The 23,780-nt window shown below is 44.7% G+C and overlaps 1 protein-coding gene across 4 annotated transcripts in view; it reads right to left on the minus strand.

The window, feature by feature from the left end:
- ryr2a (ryanodine receptor 2a (cardiac)) overlaps nt 1-23,780 on the minus strand; it is a 423,773-nt gene that overhangs the window by 221,959 nt on the left and 178,034 nt on the right. For all 4 annotated transcript variants that reach the window (XM_078405073.1, XM_078405072.1, XM_078405071.1 and 1 more), the window contains 7 exons: nt 22,908-23,041; nt 19,699-19,940; nt 15,210-15,402; nt 11,873-12,089; nt 9,972-10,076; nt 4,922-5,025; nt 2,703-2,786 (listed from right to left, as the gene is read on the minus strand). In XM_078405073.1, the coding sequence (XP_078261199.1) occupies nt 2,703-2,786; nt 4,922-5,025; nt 9,972-10,076; nt 11,873-12,089; nt 15,210-15,402; nt 19,699-19,940; nt 22,908-23,041 (1,079 nt within the window). The remainder of the gene's footprint in view (nt 1-2,702; nt 2,787-4,921; nt 5,026-9,971; nt 10,077-11,872; nt 12,090-15,209; nt 15,403-19,698; nt 19,941-22,907; nt 23,042-23,780) is intronic.

Consider the following 23,780-nt stretch of genomic DNA (forward strand, 5'->3'; position numbering starts at 1 on the left):
AGACATTTAGAACTGAGATGAGGAAAAACATTTTCACACAGAGAGTTGTGAATTTGTGGAATTCTCTGCCTCAGAAGGCAGTGGAGGCCAATTCACTGGATGCATTCAAAAGAGAGATAGATAGAGCTCTTAGGGCTAGCGGAATCAAGGGATATGGGGAGAAGGCAGGAACGGGGTACTGATTGTAGATGATCAGCCATGATCACATTGAATGGCAGTGCTGGCTCGAAGGCCTGAATGGCCTACTCCTGCACCTATTGTCTATGTCTATGTAAAAAGGGTGCTGACCCAAAACGTCACCGATTCCTTTTCTCCAGAGAAGCTGCCTGACCCGCCGAGTTACTCCAGCACTTTATGTCTATCCTTGTTTCTACATTTTGACTGCTCCACTGTGCAAATGTCTTTCGGTTTAGCACTGTGAAATGAGCGAAGCAAACCTGTTCAGTATTTGCTTCCCTTCTCCGAAATGAAACTCATACAATGTGGCAATGATTTTCAGCTCACTTATCACCATCGGTGTGGCAGTTCTAGTGTCATGGGAGGCCAAGCAATCAAACTGAAAAAACGCTCAACGGCCTTGGAACATAATGGAGTTTCTAACAAAGTACAAATCATGCCCGCATAACATTTCTTTACTCTCAATATAGACACAAAATGCTGGAGTAACTCAGCAGGTCAGGCAGCATCTCTGGAGAAAAGTAACAGGTGACGTTTCAGGTTGAGACCAGGGGTCAAGTCGGATGAAGGATCTCGACCCGAAACATCACCTATTCCTTTTCTCCAGAGATGCTGCCTGATTCGCTGAGTTACTCCAGCAATTTGTGTCTATCTTCGGTGTAAACTAGCATCTGCAGTTCCGTCTTACACGTTCCATTACTCTCACTCAACTCCAACGATAGCTTGCACTGTGCGAAAGGGTCAGCACACTGAGCAGTATAAAGGAGAGGGGGAGGTGGGGGAGAAAGGGAGAAGCCAGGAATTCAGGGTGGAATTTCAGAGTTGATGTAGTCAAGAGATACAGCACGGAAACAGGCCCTTTGGCCCACGCCGACCATCAATCACCCGTTCACACTAGTTCAACGATATCCCACTTTCACGCCCACTCCCTACGCACTAGGGAACAATTTTTACAGAGGCCAATTAACGTACAAACCCGCATGCCTTTGGGATGTGGGAGGAAACCTAAGGAAACCCAGAGGAAACCCTTACGGTCACAGGAGAATGTGCAAATTCCACACAGGCAGCACCCGAGGTCAGGATCGAACCCGAGTCTCTGGTGCTGTGAGGCAGCAGTTCTACCACTGCGCCACCGTGCCGCATTAATGATTGATTTGCCAGCTGATAGAATGCGTACCAAATCTGAAGTGATTAGTAAGGGGGGTTATGGGGAGGAGGCAGGAGAATGGGGTTAAGAGGGAAGGATAGATCAGCCATGATTGAATGACGGAGGAGACTTGATTGGCCAGATGGCCTAATTCTGCTATCACTTATGACTTATGAGCTTATGATTAATTTGCCACAGCTCCACATTTATGAACTGAATCAGATTTTAATGACTCTGGCTTTGGAATCCTAGAGTGGTCCAAATCGTTGATCCAACTACAATTTGCTTTTAAATGATTCATCTGATTTTGCAGTGTGCTCTCTTTCCTGACTATGTTGCCACCTTCAGAGTTAGGAAAGAAAACAAACAGTGCACAAGATGAAAATGTTAAACCAAGATATTGTTGGACCGCTGATTTGGGACTGCATGATAAAGAGGAAATGGGGAAAGAGTGCATATTTCATGTTTGTAAACTTAGAATGCAGAACTTACATTACAGCCTCACCAGTCTAACATCAATCTCCACCTTCACTGTGACATCCAACAACACGCCTCTCTGAACCAATGCTACAGATTGTCTTTTACCCAGAGTAGAGGAATCAAGATCTAGAGATCATAGGTTTAAGGTGAGGGGGCAAAGATTTAAAAAGAACCCGAGGGGCAACTTTTTCACACAGAGGTTGGTGGGTAAATAGAACGAGCAGCCAGAGGGGGTAGTTGAAGTAAGTACTATGGATAGGAAAATATAGGAAAGGTTTAGAGGGATACGGGTCAAATGTGAGCAGGTGGGACTAGTGTAGATGGGACATGTTGGTCGGCGTGGGCAAGTTGGGCTGAAGCGCCTGTTTCCGTGCAGTATGATTCCCTGACTCCATCCTCAAACAAGCCTCATTCAGCAAATAAGCTGTACTTAGTTATTAACATATTTTCAAGATGGACATAGAGACCACAGCTTCTCTATTACAGTGGTAATGGAAAGGAGAACAAAGAAGTATACCTTGGAAGCCAAGAGGCCGAAGTGTTACATTATGGCGAGTCCGGAAACTTGTTGGTTGTAGAAGAAGTTTATTGCGACAGCAATATTCGAATACAAAGGTTAAACAACAAGGTAAAGGACAACCATCAAAAACTCACTGTCTTCTTCGAAGACTTCTCTGAACTGAACCTTTTCGGGCGCCAAAAGCGCACATGACCACGCTGTCCAATCAGCGATGTCGCTCTCTGGACCAATCCCTACGGTCGCGCTCACACGTGACCTTGCTGGCCAATCTGAGGGTTCGACGACCCGGACCATTCTCTATGGTCGCTACAACATGCACAGATGCGTACTCATACACACACACACACACACATACACACACTTGCTCCGTGAACTCACTTTCTGGGAAGTTTTAACTTCTTCACTTTCTCTTCTGCCTGTTCATCGGCGATGCCAACATGGCACCCCATAGCCATAAGTGTTCTGCAAAATAAAGTTTCAAGAATAAGTAACGGCTCAGACAGTGCCAAGGATCAGCATTGGCATGGCGTGTGTGGTATTTATTGCACAGAAGCATGCCCTCTGACTCAACAAGGGCGGCACGGTGGCACAGCGGTAGAGTTGCTGCCTTACAATGTCAGAGACCCGGGTTCGATCCTGACTACGGGTGCTGTCTGTATGGAGTTTCTACCTTCTCCCTGTTGACCGCATGGAACGGGTGCTCCAGTTTCCATACTCCAAGGATGTAGGTTAGTTGGTAATAGAAATCATGGAGGAGAATCTTATGAATGTTCAGGATGAGCAGGTGAAAGGTGAGGACAAGAGGAACTTATATCCTTGCTCTGGAAGGGGTGAAAGCAGAAGTTTGGGAAAACAGAGGAGACATGGTTGAGAGCCCTCTCAACAATGGTGATTGGAAGCCACAGTGAAGGAAAAAGGAAGACATTTCGAAAGCACCGATGTGGAACAAATCATTAGAACATATACAGAGACAGCAAATGGAATGGACAAGATGGACAAGATGCTGTCATCAAGATAACCTTAGCACAAGATCAGACAGCACAGCTGACAGCTGTGCAGCCCACATTGTCCATGCCAAACATGACACCAAGTTAAACTAATCTCCTCTGCTTGCACTTGATCCATATCCCTGCATTCCCTGCATTATCATGTGCCTATCTAAAAGTTTCTTAAATGCCACTGTGGTATCTGCCTCCACCACCATCTCTGACAGCACTGCATTTCTGCGAATAAGAACATGGGAAGAAAACAAACTAAACTGTCTTTGTTACATTTAACTTTAATGCAGTAATTAAGGGCCTGTCCCACTTAGGCGATTTTTTAGGCGACTGCCGGCGACTGTCAAAGTCGTAGCAGATCCCCAAAAATGTTTCTTTTACTCTACGACAATGACCACGACAATGCCGAGTCAGGTCGAGATTACACCGTCTTCGGAAACATCGCAAATTTCCCACGCTTATCAATGCTTCTCCGGCATCCTAATTTTCGCTGAAATCACTGACAAGTCGGTAATTACTTGAGTTTTGAAATATAACATCTTGCCCAGGTTACTTGAAAACCAAGCTTCACGGTAACAAGGCATAAACTGGATTGACTTCCAGTTTACTAATAGCAGTATTAAGAAATTTAATTTTAAAAGTGGTTAAATGGATTTTTGTGCGGAGTGTGGGCATTCTTTGAAAATGTACTGGAGATGCGTATCCGGTTTCTGGGTTGCATATCTGGGTTGGTAGCCTACTTTAAATGTAATCGCTGATGGCCATAAACATCACAAAATTCCCACGCTTACCTGACCGTCAAACTGTCACCTCCAATCTACCTGTCAAATGTCCTGACGTTAAATAAATTGGTTAAACACAAGTATTTTATGGTATCTTCAAATGACTTTACTTAATTTAATATTACGCGCTTTTAAATGCATCTAAGACAACCTAGCAAACCTGGGGACAGCATGCGAAGTTTCAAACCGGTTGATTTCTCAGCGACGCACCGAGACCCACTACGTTTTTTTTGAAGACTCCTCACGATCATGCCCGCAACACCCCGGCGAACTGTCGGCGGCAGCCTAGTCGCTGGCAGTCGCCTTAAAATCACCTAAGTGGGACAGGCCCTTAAATCTACATGCAAGCAAGTTCGAAAACATTAGACTGGGCAATCGTTTCGTTGAACACTTGTGATTGGTCTGTCCTTTGCTACACAATCTCCCAGTTGCCAAACATTTTTACTTCCCATTCCCACACTGACCTTTCTGTCCTGGGCCTCCTCCACTGTCAGAGTCAGGCCTCATGCAAAATGGAGGAACAACACCTCATATTTCGCTTGGGCAGCTTGAACGCTGATTTATCTAATTTCAAGTAATTCCTGCATTCCCCCTCCCCCCCACTCGTCCCCACCTTCATTAAGTCAGCGACTCTGCCGTTGCGCCACTGTGCTGCCTTGATCTTCCGGAAGATATCTCCTGATCCAAACAATCAAGATAAACTTCACAAGGCACATCAGATTACAAAAAGTATTCATTGTTTTAATAAAAACCAAATTCACTTACACCAGGAAAATTGTCCCCTTGTGAAGGAAAAGATTAGAGAAAGCAAACTCACTTCAGGGTTTCCAGAGACATCTGCAAATTGTAATTTCGCTCCTGTTCTGGCAACTTGGAGAATTCTACCAGGCAAGGGTGTTGTCGTTTGTTATCATCTCGGATCTGCAGGAAAATGCCCAATTAATTGCAGCCAGATCTCATTGCTCTTCTTCTGAAGCCAGAATATAATCTAAATAAATCTAACACAACTTGGATGAAATAATAAACCTAACAATCACTGAGGAGATTTTGTCAATATATCAAGTGTGAGTTAAAAATACCAATAAAAAAACCTCACAATTCTGCTACTTAAATTTAAATCAATTAGAACTTAGAGCAGTACAGCACAGGAACAGGACCTTCGGCCGACAATGTTTGTGCCGAACACAATGCCAAGTTAAACTGATCTCATCTGCCTGTACATGATCCATATCCCTCTATTCCTTGCACTTCCATGTGCCTATCCAAAAGCCTGTTAAATACCACTACTGTATCTGCCTCCACTAGGTTTGCCAGCTGTCCCGTATTAGCCGGAAAAATTCTGTATTTTGGGCTAAATTGGTTTGTCCCGTACGGGACCGCCCTTGTCCCGTACACTGTAGGCCCTTGACAATGTAGGCTTGGACACTGTACGCCTGGACACTGTGGGCCAGAATAAATGTAGGCCCAGACACTGTAGCCCGGGGCCCACTGTAATCCCGGACAGTGTAGGCTTAGGCGCTGCCTAACGGAGGTTGCATAGCAACCCGCCTCCCGGCCCGGGCCGCCGCCGTTGGTGGAGCGGGAGCATGTGGGGCGCAGGGCAGTGACATCACCCTTTGTCCCTATTTGGGAGTGAACAAGTTGGCAACCCTAGCCTCCACCACCACCCTTGCAGCATGTTCCAGGCCCCCACTACTCTCTGTGTAAAATAACTTGCCTTCCACATCGCCATTAAACCTTCCCCCTCTCACCATATTGCTATGACATTTCCACCCCGGAAAAAAGGTTATGACAGTCTACCTCTCATAATTTTATTTACTTTTATCAACCTCCGACGTTCCACAGAAAGCAATCAAAGTCTATCCAACCTCTCCCTATGGCTGAAACCCTTAATCTGGTAAATCTCCTCTGTACTCTCTCCAAAGCCTCCACATCTTTCTTGTAATGGGGCTACCAGAACTGCACGTTATACTACGTGCGGCCTCACCAAAGTCCTGTCGAGCTGCATCAGGTTTTCCTGATTCTTATACTCAATGCTCCCAGCAATGAATGCAAGCATACTGCACTGTAATTACCTTCTATTCAAAGACATCTTTCTCACACAATACTTAATTCAACAAGTAATAAAACAGACATTTTCCCAACCAGGTTAAATTGTGTCATTCGGTGGATTTCGGAGGAGTGAGGTGATGACTTTGGAAAATCATCCTTGTCTCCATATATTAAATCCACAACATAACATGCACATTGCTTTCCACTTCCAAAAGTCAGCTCCTATTTCAGATTTCAGTTGCACAGTGTCATTTGTGAATGTGCCTCGGCAAGGCCAGCAGCATAATCAAGGACGAGTCTCACCCCAGTCACACTCTCTTCTCCCCTCTCCCATCAGGCAGGAGGTACAGAAGTGTGAAAAGCACACCTCCAGATTCAGGGACAGTTTCTTCCCAGCTGTTTATCAATAACTAGAGCAGTCCTGAGCTAACATCTACCTCACTGGTGACCCTTGAACTATCTTTGATCGGACTTTACCTTGCACTAAATGTTATTCCCTTTATCATGTATCTGTACACTGTGGATGGCTCGACTGTAGTCATTTATAGTCCGCTGACTGGATAGGTCACAGCAAAAGCTTTTCACTGCACCTTGGTAGACATGACAATAAACTAAACTAGACTAAACTAAATGTGCACGCGGTACTGAACAATCACAGAAGCCCTATGATATACTTCTACTTCCTCGTACATTTGGCCACCGTTCGCATGACCACTCCGGTGATGGTGATAATGAGGGAAGGAGACAGACACCTTTCACCTGACAGCCACACATTTCTGGCTGGAAAACATGGGTAGCCAGTTGCACAATACTGAAGAGAGACTTTAGCCACTCTATTGACACCTAAAGCAAACCTGATGCAATTGTCAGGTGAACAATAGGAAATAGGAACAGTCACAGGCGAATTGGTCTCTGGTAGCTACTCCATCATTCATTAAGATCACTTACTTGAGCGTCACTTTCCTGTGCTAACCCACTATCTCTTAATTCCCTTGTTACCAAAAGATCTATCAATCTCTGTCTTGAATTAATTCAGTGGCTGCTCCAGAGCCCCTTGAGGAAGAGGTCTGAAGATTAATACATTTCAGTCTCTCAATATTTAAAAATAAACTTTGCTCTATCTTTTTTGACAAAATCACTGTCCTCATATTTTTTCACTCTGTAAACCCATCCACGACGTTCTCGCCAACTCACGTAGTCTGCCTAGAGCCTCTAAAACCTCTCGAGAGCCTCTAAAACCTCTCGACATCCTCCACACAGCCTACTCTGACACCCAGCTCTGCATTAGGTGAGACAGCTGGTGAAATATACCAGAGAGGTAAATGCTCAGAAAGCATTTGATCGGGATGCATCACAGCATAGTTTGGGAACAGCTCCATCCAAGACCGCAAGAAATTGCAGAGAACTGCGGACATCACACAAACCAACCTCCCTTCCCTTGACTCATTTACACCTCACGCGGCCTCGGCACGGCCACCAGCATAATCAAGGATGAGTCTCACCCCGGCCACTCCCTCTTCTCCCCTCTCCCATCTGGAAAAAGGTGTTAAAGTGTGAAATCACACACCTCCAGATTCAGGGACAATTTCTTCCCAGCTGTTATCAGGCAACTGAACCATCTTACCAACAACTGGAGGGCAGTCCTGACCATCTACCTCATTGGAAACCCTCAGACTATCTTTGATCGGACTTTAATGACTTTATCTTGCACTAGATGTTATTCATGTTATTCCACTTATTATGTATCTGCACACTGTGGATGGCTCAAATGTAATCATGTATTGTCTTTCCACTGACTCATTAGCACGCAACAAAAGCTTTTCACTGTATCTCGGTTCAGATGACAATAAACTAAACAATGAGAGGACTGAGAAAAATTTCAGACCATGCATCACTAAAAGTCAGCGGGTCTAACGTCCTAAATTGTGGATGTGAGACTTTTTTTGGGGGGGGGGGGAATGTGCAGGGGAAGGGGGGTGAGATTGGGTTAGGAATTTGCCTGTCTGTCTGTCTCTGTCTGTCTGTCTGTCTATCCATCCATCCATCCATCCATCCATCCATCCATCCATCCATCCATCCATCCATCCATCCATCCATCCATCCATCCATCCATCCATCCATCCATCCATCCATCCATCCATCCATCCATCTATCTCTAAAACTCTCATCTTGTTTGCCCCGTGTGCATATCTTGTGCATTGCGTTTCTTGTGCGCTTTTTTCTTCCTTTTGTATGTGTGGTTTTCACCCACACACACACGATAGCGCCACAATTTTAGGACCACCTTACTCGCCATTGTGCTGTGGACACTTTCATCCAAGTTTCATTCAAATTGGTCTTATATTTTTAGTTAGAGAGATTTTAAAGGTTCAAAATTACCTTATTAAATGGATTACTTGCCATGTTCAGGCGTGTGATATCACAATGGGACCCGCCCAAGTAACGGCCAATGAGGGAGGGGGGCCCAGGGAGTCGTGGCGAATGAGGGGGGAGGAGGGACTAACTTTAACAAATGCTCTCCCCCCCCCAGGAGGACCAGCGGGCAGACAATAGACAATAGGTGCAGGAGTAGGCCATTCGCCCCTTTAAGCCAGCACCGCCATTCAATGTGATCATGGCTGATCATTCTCAATCAGTACCCCATTCTCCCCATACCCCCTGACTCTGCTATCCTTAAGAGCTCTATCTAGCTCTCTCGAATGCATTCAGAGAATTGGCCTCCACTGCCTTCTGAGGTAGAGAATTCCACAGATTCACAACTCTCTGACTGAAAAAGTTTTTCCTCATCTCTGTTCTAAATGGCCTACCCCTTATTCTGAATCTGTGGCCCCTTGTTCTGGACTCCCCCAACATTGGGAACATGTTTCCTGCCTCTAACGTGTCCAACCCCGTAATAATCTTATACGTTTCGATAAGATCCCCTCTCATCCTTCTAAATTCCAGTGTATACAAGCCTAGTCGCTCCAGTCTTTCAACATATGACAGTCCCGCCATTCCAGGAATTGACCTAGTAAACCTGCGCTGCAACCCCGCAATAGCAAGAATATCCTTCCTCAAATTTGGAGACCAAAACTGCACACAGTACTCCAGGTGCGGTCTCACTAGGGCCCTGTACAACTGCAGAAGGACCTCTTTGCTCCTATACTCAACTCCTCTTGTTATGAAGGCACCTGTAGTCAGCATCAAACCTTGGTACGGAATTTGTACGTTCGCCCCATGACCGTGTGGGTTTTCTACAGGTGCTCTGGTTTCCTCCCGCACTCCAAAGACATGCAGGTTTGTAGGTTAATTGGCTTCCGTAAAAATTGTAAATTGTCCCGAGTGTGCAGGATAGTGTTAATCTACGGAATCACTGGTCGTCATGGACTCAGTGGGCTGAAGGACTTGTTTCCGCACTGTATCTCTAAAGGAAACGAAACTACTGTGCTGTTCACTATCTGCCAGTGTACCGTTCTCCAGAAAAAAACACAACATGCCGGAGTAACTCAGCCAGTCAGGCAGCATCTCTGGAAAACAGAGATAGGTTACGTTTTGGGTCTGGGCCCTTCTTCAGACGGAAGGGACCTGACCCAAAACATCATCTATCCATGTTCTCCAGTGTTACTCTAGCACGTTGCGTCTTTTGTTTGTAAGCCAGCATCTGCAGTTTCCCACTTCTACTTTTCTCCAGAGTTGTTTGCATCATCACACTAAAGAATATTTTTGACTCATTCAGCACAGATCAAAGTCACAACAACTTTTTTCACTAAACCAAAGGAAATACATCAGTTGCCTCATTTCAGGCCAAGCAAATTAATTGTATGTTGTGAACATACCGATCCAAAGGTCCACCCCAACTCTAGTTTATTCATCACCCAGAGCTCATGGATGTTTTCTGCAAGCTTTTCTCGTATACGGTCCAGGTGAGGCGGGAGCACAATCTGAAACGGGTTCAAGTTGGGAATGTCACAGTAAGTAAAGGTGCAAAATATTATTCCATTAAACATACAACACAGAAAAACATCAGCAAAGCTTTTGTAAGGTGAGGGGGAAAGATTTAATAGGAACCCGAAGGGCAAATTTTTATTTAAACTAGGCAAAGGGTGGTGGGTGCATGGAACGAGCTGCTGGAGGAAGTAGTCGTAGCAGGTACCATCCCAACATTGAAGAAACATTTAGACAGGTACATGGATAGGATTGGTTTAGAGTGATATTGGTCAAACGCAGGCAAGTGGTGTAGATGTGGCATGTTGGTCAGCGTAGGCAAGTTGGGCCGAAGGGCCCGTTTTCACGCTGCGTGACTCAATGACTCTAGGTTTCCAGACTCCGTATTACAGTTCAATTTGTATTTCGAGACCATTTCTCAATTTACTGCAGTAGCATCAGAAGTTTGACACGCTAGAAAAGGCAAGCTATTCTGCTCGCTTTGAAGAGATCATGAAGCGTGTGAGGTGACTGACAACAATTTGGTGCATTCAGTAACTGTATGCCCATTGCCTTGAGGAAATCAGAACCCACACAAGTGCATCATTCTGTGAACCTGGAGCAGGCCTATGATTACAGGCAGATAATTGTGCCGGAGGATCTGAGATACCTGGGAGTATCCAAGAAGCTTCTGACTTTTAATTTTACCAGACCAGCAGATATCCATTTATGGAAAAGGTTCCGCTCAATAGCACTGCCATGTCATCCTTAAACTGGAGCTTGGAATGGATATAACAGAAAGCAAACCAGAGTCAGACTTTCATGGGGAATAAGGACCCTGAGGAGTGTTGTAAAACAGATGGACTATATGCCAGTATTGGTGTGATGTTTTTAAACTGGAAAGGGCATAGAGAAGATTTATAAGGATGTTGCCAGGACTCGAGGGCCTGAGCTGTAGGGAGAGGTTGAGCAGCCAAGGACTTTATTCCTCGGAGTGCAGGAGGATGAGAGGATTACAGAGGGTTAATGTACAGTCATTCCATGAGTGCACAGAGTTCATGCCACTCCCTCTTTGTCCTATATTGTTTCATTCGATGGATTTCGGGGGAGTGAGGCGATGATTTTGTTGGGCCTGCTTCCATGTTGTAAGGCTCTAAAACATGGAGAACAATTGTCCAAAAACAAAATTGTCCTAAAATATTTTTTAAATACTTTCACTTGCTACTACTGTGCACATTATAAAGTTGTATTTGTTGCGACACAGAATAATGTCCAATTAGTCAGTGAAACAAGTAACAATTTTGGTGTTGTACCTGTACTGTAACAATGACCCTTTCCCACTCCCATTTAACTCCCAATCCCCCCATTCCCACACCCCTAAATTAAATCCTCTGGCTTCACAATTTGCAACTCTTCAATCAGTCTGTCTTACACCCTCGGATTTAATCTCTGGCCTTTGTTCCAACCATCTGCCTATCAAAAAACCCCTTTGCCTTTGTCTACCTATTACCTGACACGCTTTGCCCGGCCCCTTCTCTCCCCCAGTTTCTCCCCCGACATTCAGTCAGAAGAAGGGTCCCACATATCATTGTACCTTCTTACAAAAAATTAGACATAGTGCTGGAATAGCTCAGCAGGTCCGGCAGCATCCCTGGAGAACATGGATAAGTGATGTTATGGGTCTGGACCCTCCTTCGAGCAGAACATCACCTCTCCATGTTCTCCAGAGATGCTGCTTGATCTGCTGAGTTACTCCAGCACCTTGTGTCCTTTTGTGTAGGCCAGCATCTGCAGCTCCTTGTTTCTATAGTACCTGAGAGGTGTCCACAGGCATTGGAGTGAAGGCAGCTTGCGTGAGAGAGATGGTCGGACCCAGTAGGTCACGCACGCCGTTGTGGTCTTGCTTATATTCATTCGTGTGTTCCACCCTCATTTTTTCTTTTGGCAGCAAGGCTTCGAAACACGGAGCATAACCGGGAGGTGGAAGGAATTTAAACTCCCCGTGGCGACCGCCAAGCAAGAAACGAACTCTAGGGAGACACAAGTACAGTTTGTTTGGGAGAAACGGTTGATTAGAAAACGGGAGAGCAAACGTAATGTTAATCTCAAACCAACAAAATAACTACAACTCCGACCCATAAATTAATTGGAGATTCGAGAACCAGAGGGCATTGGTTTAAAGCTGAGCGGGTAAATAGTTAATAGGAACTTGAGGGGTAATTTTTTCCACACAAAGTTGGCAAATCTCGAGAACAAGTTGCCAGAGGAAGTAGTTGAGGAAGGTACAATTGCAACGTTTAAGAAACATTTAGACAGTTACATGGATAGGATAGGTTGACAGGGATATGGGCCAAACGCAGGCAGGTGGGGCGAGTGTAGATGGAACATGTTGGTCGTTGTGGGCAAGTTCGGCCGAAGGGTCTATTTCCACACTGTATCGCTTAAAGGGGAATTGAACTGAAAACAGGAACCCGTTCTGTGAGCTACACCACAGTGAAACTCCAATAATCCCGCAACCTACTGTGTGAAATGTTCAAAAAAGTGAAATGTTCTGTATTACTGATTTTCCGGCAATTGGTGGTCTGGCACCTCCTTTAATGCAAACAAAATACAGCGAGTGCACTTGAAATACCCACCCCCCGGACTTCCCCCGAAAATGTCACACCTAGGTCATATGAGGCGGCCGACCTCATCGGGACTTCCATGACCAATCGGCAGGTCAAATTTGCTCCCCGTGGCCAGGGCTCTGGAACTCCGTACCAGCTGGAGCTGGCAGATCCGTTCAAGGTGACTTCCAAGGCCGACATTCGGGCTGATATCACGATACAGAGTTGAAACAGGCCCTTTGGTGACCAGCGATCACTTATACACACGTTCTAATGTACAAGGTAGGAACAATTTACAGAAGCCAATTAACCTACAAACCTGCACTTCTTTGGAATGTGGGAAGAAACCTGAGCACCTGGGGAAAACGCACTCAGTCACAGGGAGAACATGCAAATTCCACACAGACAGCACCCATAGTCAAGATCAAACCCGGGTCTCTGGCTCTGGAAAGCAACAACTCTATGCTGCGCCTCCAAGCTCCACAGCATCCATACTTTGTTCTCTCACAATACTAATCGTAATTCCATGTTCTAAATGTAGGAAACCCACATGAAAAATATTTCACTGTAATAAATGACAGTATTCGATACTTGTTTGGGAAATAAAACTGGCCTTTCTCCAATTTCAATAATACTGGCATTGCCAATATCGTCACAAAGCAACTTCAACAGATTTTCTTGTGCACAGAAATCAAATTCATACTTTTTCAAAGTGAATGAATGCTGAGATGACTGCTACTCCTGGAACATCTATAGCTTTTACTGTATTTCATACATTTATTAAATTCAGACAAAAGTTCTGAGATTTATTTTCATTCACATGCAGATTGTGGGCATTAGTGTCTAGGCCTCACTTTTTCCCATATCTTTCACAGTCCCTTAAGAAATTGCTGCAGCCTTTTAGACTTTAGAGATACAGCGTGGAAAAAGACCCTTCGGCCCACCGAGTACACTCGCACTATCCAACACACTAGGGACAATTTACAATTTTTACCGAAGCCAATTAACCTACAAACCTGTATGTCTGTGGGAGGAAACCAGAGCACCTGGAGAAAACCCACACAGTCACAGGGTGAACGTACAAACTCCGTTTAGACAGCACCCATAGTCAGGATTGAACCCGGGTCTCTGGTGCTGTGTGGCAGCAACTGTACCGCTGCACCACTGTGCCGTCCTGTTGAAGATACTTCAAACAAGTTGTAAGAAAGGGACTTCCAGGATATGCACCTAGCAAAGATAAAGGGGCAATGTATCTGGCGGTATGACTTGGAGGAGAACCTGTTGGTGGTGGCATTCCCATGCCCCTTCTGTTCCAGAGGTGGATGGTGACAGGTTTTGCAGCCCATAAATAGATTCAGTAGTTTAAGGTGAGAGGGGATAGATTTAATGGGAATGTGATGAACACAGAGACCGGTGGGTATCTAGGTATGTGGGTATATGGGACGAGCTGCCAGAGGAGATAATTGAGGCAGGTATGATAACACCATTTAAAAGACACTTGGACAGGTACATGGATAGGCAAGGTTTAGAGGGGTATGGAACAAACACGGGCAAATAGGACTAACTCAGCTGGGGCACCTTGGTCGGCATGGACGAGTTGGGCTGAAGGGCTTGTTTCCAAGCTGCAGGACTCTTATGTTTCTGAAAAGGAGTAAAGTGGTTATTACTGGAATAATCTCGAGCACAATAATTAAATAACTAAACCCATGAGCCAGAAACCAAGGTTAATATTTTAAAAACTCAAGTTCAAATTCAGCTCTGGCACCAGAAAATTTAAATTCCAGTCTTTAAATGAAAAATCTAGCATCGGTCATGGTGACCGTAAAAACGTTGGATAATCATAAAACTCATCTTTTTCGCAATGTCCTTTGAAGGAGAAAAGTGCCTGGAACACTCTGCCAGAGGTTGGTGGAGGCAGATACAATAGTAGTATTGAAGAGGTTTTTTGAAAGACATATGGATATACAGGGAATGGATCATGTGCAGGAGGAGGAGATTAACTTGGCATCATCGTCGGCACAGATATTATGGGCTGAAGGGCCTGTTCTGCTGCTGTGCTGTACGGTTCCAAAATGTGCTGCCCTTACCCAAGCTGATCTCAAAGTGAAACCAGATCCACCGCAGTAAGGCTGACATTTAACTGACCTCCAAATTCACCAACAATGCCTCCCCGAACAAGGACACTGGGGGATGAGGAACAAATGAGGCACGGTGCTGCTGTGGTAGAGTAGCTGCCTTACAGTTCCAGAGACCCAGGTTCGATCCTGACTACGGGTGCTGTCTGCACAGAGTTTGTACATTCGTCCTGTGACTGCGTGGGTTTTTTCCGGGTGCTCCAGTTTCCTCCCGCACTCCAAAGACGTACAGGTTTGAAGGTTAATTGGCTTCGGTAAAATTATAAATTGTCCCTAGTGTGTAGGAATGAACTAGTGTACGAGGTGATCGCTGGTGGGCATGGACTAGGTAGGTCAAAGGGCCTGTTTCCGCGATGTATTAAAGTAAAATATACATGAGGAGGAGCAAAAGATATGGAGGATCACTGACTTTACTCCTGTGGAGAAGCTGACCACAGGAAAGAAGAGCCCATCGGTGTTGAAATTTTCAAACATTCCCTGAACTGGTTGTCCGTTAATGCGGAAGGAAATACTCGGAGCGCTTAAATCCAGGCAGCAGCTGACAACGTCATCATCCCTTAGCAAGTGTTGGTTTGGTGAATTTACTGTCCGAGCAATGCAGCCTAAAAAGAGAGAAAATGTCAGGTGAAGAAAATATCAGCATCGATATCCTAAAACCCCCTCCCTGAACCAACAAAACCCCATCAATTAAGGGTCAAAGCAGCACAGTAGCACAGCGGTAGAGGTGCTGCCTCACAGCACCAGAGATCCTGGTTCGATCCTGACCATGGGTGCTGGCTGTGTGGTGTTTGCACATTCTCCCTGTGGGTTTTCTCTGGGTGCTCCGGTTTCCTCCCACACTCCAAAGACGTACAGGTTTGTAGGTTCAACTTATAAATTGTACCCAGTGTATAGGATAGTGCTAGTGTACAGGCTGATCACTGGTCGGCATCGACTCGGTGGGCCGAAGGGCCTGCTTTGGCACTGTATCTCTTAAGGCAAAGGTGAAGTAAAGGCGACTCTCTGTGTGGTGGAACCAGAAATGGATTTGCAATTATTCATTATAATTGCTCCATGCTTTTCTCTGGACATTGTAGCAGGGGCTTCAATCAAGTCAACCTCAGGGGCATTCTACCAAAGTACTCCTGTACCTGCACACTGTGGACGGCTTGATTGTAATCCTATATTTTCTTTCCGCTGACTGGACAGAACGCCATAAAAAGCTCTTCACTGTACCTTGGTGGGCTTGTCAATGCAACAAACTAAACAAAAGCCATATAAAATTGCACTCTGAGTCTTCTGAAGGGTCTCGACCCAGAACATCACATTCCTTTTCTCCAGAGATGCTGCCTGACCCGCTGAGTTACTCCAACATTTGGTGTCTATCTAAACAAAACCCTGCCTTTCCCCAAATACTACCTGACCTGCTGGGAGATTTCAGCATTTTCTGTTTTTATTTCTGATTTGCAATATCTGCAATCTTTTGTTTTCATTGCAAACCATCATCTGGCGATTCCTCTCATCTGTGGACTTTGTGGGATGCAAATTATCTGCTGAAAATGGTTAACCGAAAACCATGGACGTGAGATCGACACAAAATGCTGGAGTAACTCAGCGGGACAGGCAGCATCTCTGGATAGAAGGAATGGGTGGCATTGACAGTCTGAAGAAGGGTCTCCACCCGAAACATCACTCATTCCTCCTATCCAGAGATGCTGCCTGTCCACTGAGTTACTCCAGCATTTTGTGTCTATCTTCGGTTTAAACCAGCATCTGCAGTTCCTTCCTGCACCATGGTTGGGAGGTGCTTCCAATTGTCAGGCACACTCATTTCTTTAAGCCAATTCCACAGATAATCTCAGTTTAGATCTGTGATTTTACATGTGATGCAATGTCAACTCTTACCATGTAAAATTATTTTATTTATTAAATGAACCTTCACTTGACCGAAAGTACAAGAAAATGGGAATATACAACACTGGTGGGCAGATTTCTATATTAGCTCATTTCTAAACATAACTGCATTACATCTTAAAACAGAAATACACTGCATATAATTCTGCATTAATACTCTAATCATTATAACATAATTATAACAAATGAAATTATGCAAAATGACTGGCAGGCAACGAACTATTGATCTATTTCTCTTCTGGTTTTGTTATTGAGAGACCTTCATTATGGAACAGAACCAGAGTATGGAGCCATAGAGTTATACAGCACAGAACCAAGCTTTGTCTATGCCAAGCAAGTTGGCTTTCTGGGTTTTCCAGGTGAGACAGAGGTTCACCTGCACCTCCTCCGACCTCATCTATTGTTTCCGCTGCTCTAGATTTCAACTTCTTTACATTAGCGAAACCAAATGCAGGCTCGGCGATCGTTTCGCTCAACACCTTCGCTCAGTCAGCCTTATCCAACCTGATCTCCCGGTGGCTGAGCACTTCAACTCCCCCTCCCACTACCAGTCTGACCTTTCTGTCATGGGCCTCCTCCAGTGCCATAGTGAGGCCCACCGGTAATTGGAGGAACAGCACCTCATATTTCATTTGGGCAGCTTGCAGCCCAGCGGTATGAACTTTGACTTCTCCAATTTTAGATAGTTCCTCTGTCCCTCTCTTCCCCTCCCCCTTCCCAGTTCTCCCTCTATCTTCCTGTCCACCTATATCCTTCCTTTGTCCCCGTGACATCAGTCTGAAGAAGGGTCTCGACCCGAAACATCACCCATTCCTTCTCTCCTGAGATGCTGCCTGACCTGCTGAGTTACTCCAGCATTTTGTGAAATAAATGGCATTCTGGGTTGATCTATTTGGCCCATATACCTCTAAACCCTTCCTCTCCATATATCTGTCCACATGTCTATTTAAAGTCATAATTTTATTTATCCTGAAACCTGTCCTGGCAGTTCATTTCAAATATGAACGAGAAACATAGAAACATAGGAGCAGGAGTAGGCCATTTAGCCCTTCGATCCAGCACCACCATTCAATATGATCATGGCTGATCTTCCAAAATCAGTACCCTATTCCTGCTTTTTCCCCATGTCCCTTGATTCCTTTAGCCCCAAGAGCTAAATCTAACTCTCTCTTGAAAACCTCCAGTAAATTGGCCTCCACTGCCTCTGTGGCAGAGAATTCCATAGATTCACAACTCTCTGGGTGAAATCTTTTTTCCTCATCTCAGTCCCAAATGGCCTACCCCTTATTCTTAAACTGTGGCTCCTGGTTCTGGACACCCCCAACATCGGGAACATATTTCCTGCTTCTAGCCTTTCCAATCCTTTTAGAATTTTATATGTTTCTGTAAGATCCCCTCTCATCCTTCTAATTCCAGTGAATACAAACCCAGTCGACCCAATCTTTCATCATATGTCAGTCCCGCCAACCTGGTGAATCTTTGCTGCACTCCCTCAATAGCAATAATGTCTTTCCTCAAATTAGAAGACCAAAATTGTACACAATACTCCAGGTGCAGTCTTACCAGGGCCATGTACAACCTCAATAGGACCTCCTTGCTCCTGAACTCAAATCCTCTCGCAATGAAGGCCAACATGCCATTAGCTTTCCTCACTGCCTGTTTTATTAACAGGCATGCTTACTTTCAGTTGGGACTGATGTACAAGCACACCCAGGTCTCGTTGCACCTAATCTGACACCATTCAGAAAATAATCTGCCTTCCCGTTCTGGCCACCAAAGTGCATAACCTCACATTTATCCACATTATACTGCATCTGCCATGCATCTGCCCACTCGCCCAACCTCCAAATCACCATCCAACTACCCTCTTGACAAAATTACACCCCCAAGATTCCTCTTAAAGTTTTCCTCACCTTAAGTCTATGCCCTTGAGCTTCCATGGGAAAAAGACTGCAAATGTTCACTTTATCCATGCTCCGTATGATTTTGGGTATTTCCATAAGATCACTCCTCAACCTCCTACATTCCAAAGAAAACAAACTCCCAGTCCATCTAACCTCACTCTATAACTCAGCCATGCAAGTCTACGACATATCCTGGTGAATCTTTTCTGTATCCTTTACAACTTAATAACATCCTTCCTATGGCTGGGCAACCAGATCTGCATGCAGTACTCGATGTGTGATCTCTCCAATGACTTGTAACAGCTGCACCATGACTGGCCAGCTTTTGTACTGAATACTTCCCAAAGAAGGCAAGCGTGTCAAATGCCTTCTTCACTGCCCTGCCCACCTGAATCACCACTTTCAGGGAACAGTGCATCTGTACTCCCAGATCACTCTGTCCTGCAGCACTCTCCCAGGGCTCTATCCTTTACTGGGCAAGTCCTGTCTTGGGGTTTGACAGACCAAAATGCAACACCTCATATGTATGACAAGGGCCTGATGTTTTTAGTTTACCATATATTTATACAGAAGGTGGTGGGTATATGGAATAGGCTGTGAGAAGAGGTAGTTAAGGCAGGTACTATCATAACATTTAAGAAACCTTTGGACAGCTACATGGGTAGGATAGGTTTTAGAGGGATATGGGCCAAGCGCGGACAGGAGGGACTAGCATAGATGGGACATGTTGGTCGGCATGAACATGTTGGCCCGAAGGACCTGTTTCCATGCTGTCTAACTCTATGACACTAATATGGTATTCAAGAGAGAGTTTGATATAGCTCTTAAGGTCAATGGAATCAAGCGATATGGCAGGAAAGCAGGAATGGGGTACTGATTTTGGATGATCAGCCATGATCACATTGAATGGCAGTGCTGGCTCGAAGGGCCGAATGGCCTATTCCTGCACCTATTTTCTATGTATCTATGTTTCTATGTAACATAATTTGGAATTCATTAAATTTTTTGTCAGAATGTGCTCCCGAGGAGCAGAATTCAAGATTGCATTTGTAATTGGGTTCTTTACAATACTGTTGCCAATAATTAAAAAGGACCACTCACCTGACCATAAGTGCAGTCCATCAAATCCGTAGGAGTAAAGGTCATCTCCGACACCATTTCCACCCCATCCTTCACCTCCTCCAGGGCAGGGCGAATAGCCGTCTGTAGAAGCCCAGCCAACCCGAAGATGTGTAGCTTCCGTAGTCACAAAGGGGTCAACGTGGTCCACTATAAGCTCGAAGTACCACTTCTTGTACTGGGCAGCACCGTCACTGATTCCAAGGAAAATATTTGGCCGCATGCTGAAAGTAGCAAAGAGAAACTGGGATCCTTCATTCGGGAAACTTTTGCTGCATGTTTCAAGTTCTAAATACATTCCAGCACACAATCCTTTGTCTGTTAAGGAAATAGCAGCTCCAATTCCAGGAATCCTAGATGGTACTCAATTGCACAAGACTCACCAACCCACCTGTCAGACATGTTGAAGATAGACACAAAATGCTGGAGTAGCACAGCGGGTCAGGCAGCATCTTTGGAGAAAAGAATAGGGGACTTTTTGGGTCGGAACCCTTTTTCAGCCAACTCAAAATGTCACCCATTCTTTATCTCCAGTGATGCTGTATGACCCGCTGAGTTCTCCAGCATTTTGTGTCTATCCTCAGTATAAACCAGCACCTGCAGTTCCTTCATAAACATTTTGACAGATATGTTGGTCTAAATAAGGTTAGTACAAATCACCAACACAAAACCTTTCAACCCACTTGTAAAAACAAGGAACTGCAGATGCTGGTTAATACACAAAAGGGCACAAAGTGTTGGAGTAACTCTGCGGGTCAGGCAGCATCTCTGGAGAATACAGTTAGATGACATTTCGGGTCAAAATCCTTCTTCAGACTCAACCTGAGACTGTAGAAGGGTCTCAACCCGAAACGTCACCTATCCATGTTCTCCAGAGATGCTGCCTGACCTTCTGAGTTATTCCAGCACTTTGTGCCTATCACCTATACTGTCCTATGTTCTAATAGTACTGAAAACATTACTCCCACTTGGTTTGTATACCCAAGAGAATATATCATTAGTATTTACCCATTATGCTAATAGAAAACTGTACTCTTCAAGTGAACAGACAAGTCCTCATGAATAAAATAACACTAATGCTGGAAAGTTTTCCATAACGTATTCTTCAGAACAAAAGTTTATAAAAGAAATACCAATTAATTTTTTTGCAAGAGATGCGCTGAGCATCTCTGAGATACAATTACTTTTATAATTTTATAATTTTACTGGACAATTTGTATAAGCCTAAATTGTCCCTAGTGTGTGTAGGACAGTGTTAATGAGCGGGGTTCGCTGGTCGGTGCGGACTCGGTGGGCCAAAGGACCCATTTCCACGCTGTATCTCTAAACTAAACTAAACTTCATCCCTTGGTTCCTCAAATTCAAGCTCATCCTTTTTCCGCTGCCATTAATTAAATAACTTTGACCAGTTTCAATCAAGTTCCAAGTGCACTTCTGGTCACAACATAGAACTTGATGAATTTGACACTCTCTCTCTCAGGGTAAAGAGGTGTGTCATTGTCTCACTGGTGGACTACTGAAGTGGCTGTGTGTGACAGCAGCTTCATTGAACTCTGTCCAGTCCATACTCAATCCATAGAAACATAGAAACATAGGTCCAGGAGTAGGCCATTTGGCCTTTCGAGCCAGCACCGCCATTCAATATGATCATGGCTGATCATCTAAAATCAGTACCCCGTTCCCGCTTTTTCCCCATATCCCTTGATTCCTTTAGCCCCAAGAGCCAACTCTAACACTCTCTTGAAAACATCCAGTGCATTGGCCTCCACTGCCTTCTGTGGCAGAGAATTCCACAGATTCACAACTCTCTAGGTGAAAAAGTATTTCCTCATCTCAGTCCTAAATGGCCTACCCCCTATTCTTAAACTGTGACCACTGATTCTGGGCTCCCCCAACATCAGGAAAGTTTTTCCTGCATCTAGCTTGTCCAATTCCTTAAGAATTTTATGTTTCTAAGATCCCCTCTCATCCTTCTAAATTCCAGTGAATACAAGCCCCATCGACTCAATCGTCCTTCCTCAAATTAGGAGACCAAAATTACACACTATACTCCAGGTGCGGTCCCACCTGGGCCCTGTACAGCTGCAGTAGGACCTCCTTGCTCCGAAACTCAAATGCTCTCGCAATGGCCAACATGCCATTAGCTTTCTTCACTGCCTGCTGTACCTGCATGCTTACTTTCAGTGACTGATGTACAAGCACACCCAGATCTCGTTGCACCTCCCCTTTTCATAATCTGACACCATTCAGATAATAATCTGCCTTCTTGTTCTTGCCAGCAAAGTGGATAACCTCACATTTATCCATATTATACTACATCTGCCATGCATCTGCCCACTCACCCAACCTATCCAAGTCATTAAGTCACTCTGCAGCCACATAGCATCCTCATCGCAGCTCACATTGCCACCCAGCTTTGTGTCATCCGCAAACTTGGAGATGTCAAATTTAATTTCCTCGTCTAAATCGTAAATATATATTGTAAATAACTGGGGTCCCAGCACCGAGCCTTGTGGCACCCCACTAGTCACCGCCTGCCATTCTGAAAAGGACCCATTACATCCGCATAAAATTCCAGAAGATTAGTCAAGCATGATTTCCCCTTTCTTAAATCCATGCTGACTTTGACCGATCCTGTCACTGCTTTCAAATGCGCTGCTATAACATCTTTAACAATCGACTCAAGCATTTTCCCTACTACTGATGTAAGGCTAACTGGTCTATTATTCTCTGTTTTCTCTCTCCCTCCTTTCTTAAAAAGTGGGGTTACATTGGCTACCCTCCTGTCCACAGGAACTGATCCAGCGTTGAGAGAACATTGGAAAATGATCACCAATGCATCCACGATTGCTAGGGCCGCCTCCTTGAGTACTCTGGGATGCAGACCATCAGGACCTGGGGATTTATCTGCCTTCAGTCCCAACAGTTTACCTAACACCATTTCCTGACATGCAGAGAAAATACAAGTTACATCAGAAGATGAACAAAGGAGCATGAGACTAATGTTTAGTCATCATTTAGTTCTCATCTAAAATTGTTTATCGTTCACATGAGAATCAGCAAAGAATAGTTGTGGGTTAATAAAAGTGTTGGAAGAAATTAGTATATCAGTTGATTGCATTACTGCATTCTTGACATTTAAAAATACATTATTTCTGATCACGTATCACCAAGTAAGTGGGTTGCATTACCTGCTGACATGGTTGATGAGCTGTGTTTGCAACAGTAGGTCTCTTCCTGGTAGTAAGTTGTCACAAATTAGATGCTGGTTAGATCGTACTGCAACTCCATGGCAGACACACAGAGAGCACAACACATCCAAAACCTTGGGTAACAAGAAAATTAATTGTATAGGAAGGAACTACAGATGCTGGTTTACACCGAAGATAGACACAAAATACTGGAGCAGCTCAGCGGGATGGGCAGCATCTCTGGGGAGAAGGATTCGGTGACGTTTCGGTTCGAGACCCTTCTTCAGACCTAATTGTGTCGGTTCTGATTTTTTCCATCACATCGGTTACGACAAGATGTAAAGTGCAGGATGGCACTGCAGATGCTGGTTTATACCAAACATAGACAATCTGCCATAACATTTCACTGATCCAACAGTACACCGAGAGAGTCATAGTCATACAGCATGAAAACAGGTCCTTCTTCCCCAAGATGCCCCATCTACATCTACATTAGTCCAACCTTCCCATGTTTGGTCCATGTTCCTCTAAGCTCTAAGCCATGTTCCTCTAAGCTCTATCCATGTACCTGCCTTTAAATGTTATAGAGTCATAGAGTCAGCCAGCCAAATGGAGAAACAGGCCCTTTGGCCCAACTTGCCCACACTGACCAACATATCCCATCTGTACTGGACCAACCTGCCTGTGTTTGGCCCATACCCTTCTAAATCACTTCTATCCGAACATCCAAATGTTGTTATAGTTTCTGGACTCAACTCTTCAACCACCTCCCCCGGCAGCTCATTGCATATACCTGTCAGCCTCTGTGTGAAAACGTTGCCCCTCAGGTTCCTATTAAATATTTCCCTTTTCACCTTAAACCTAGATGCACCA

The sequence above is a fragment of the Rhinoraja longicauda genome, chromosome 9 (assembly GCF_053455715.1).
Source record: "Rhinoraja longicauda isolate Sanriku21f chromosome 9, sRhiLon1.1, whole genome shotgun sequence".
NCBI classification, from domain to species: Eukaryota; Metazoa; Chordata; class Chondrichthyes; order Rajiformes; family Arhynchobatidae; genus Rhinoraja; species Rhinoraja longicauda.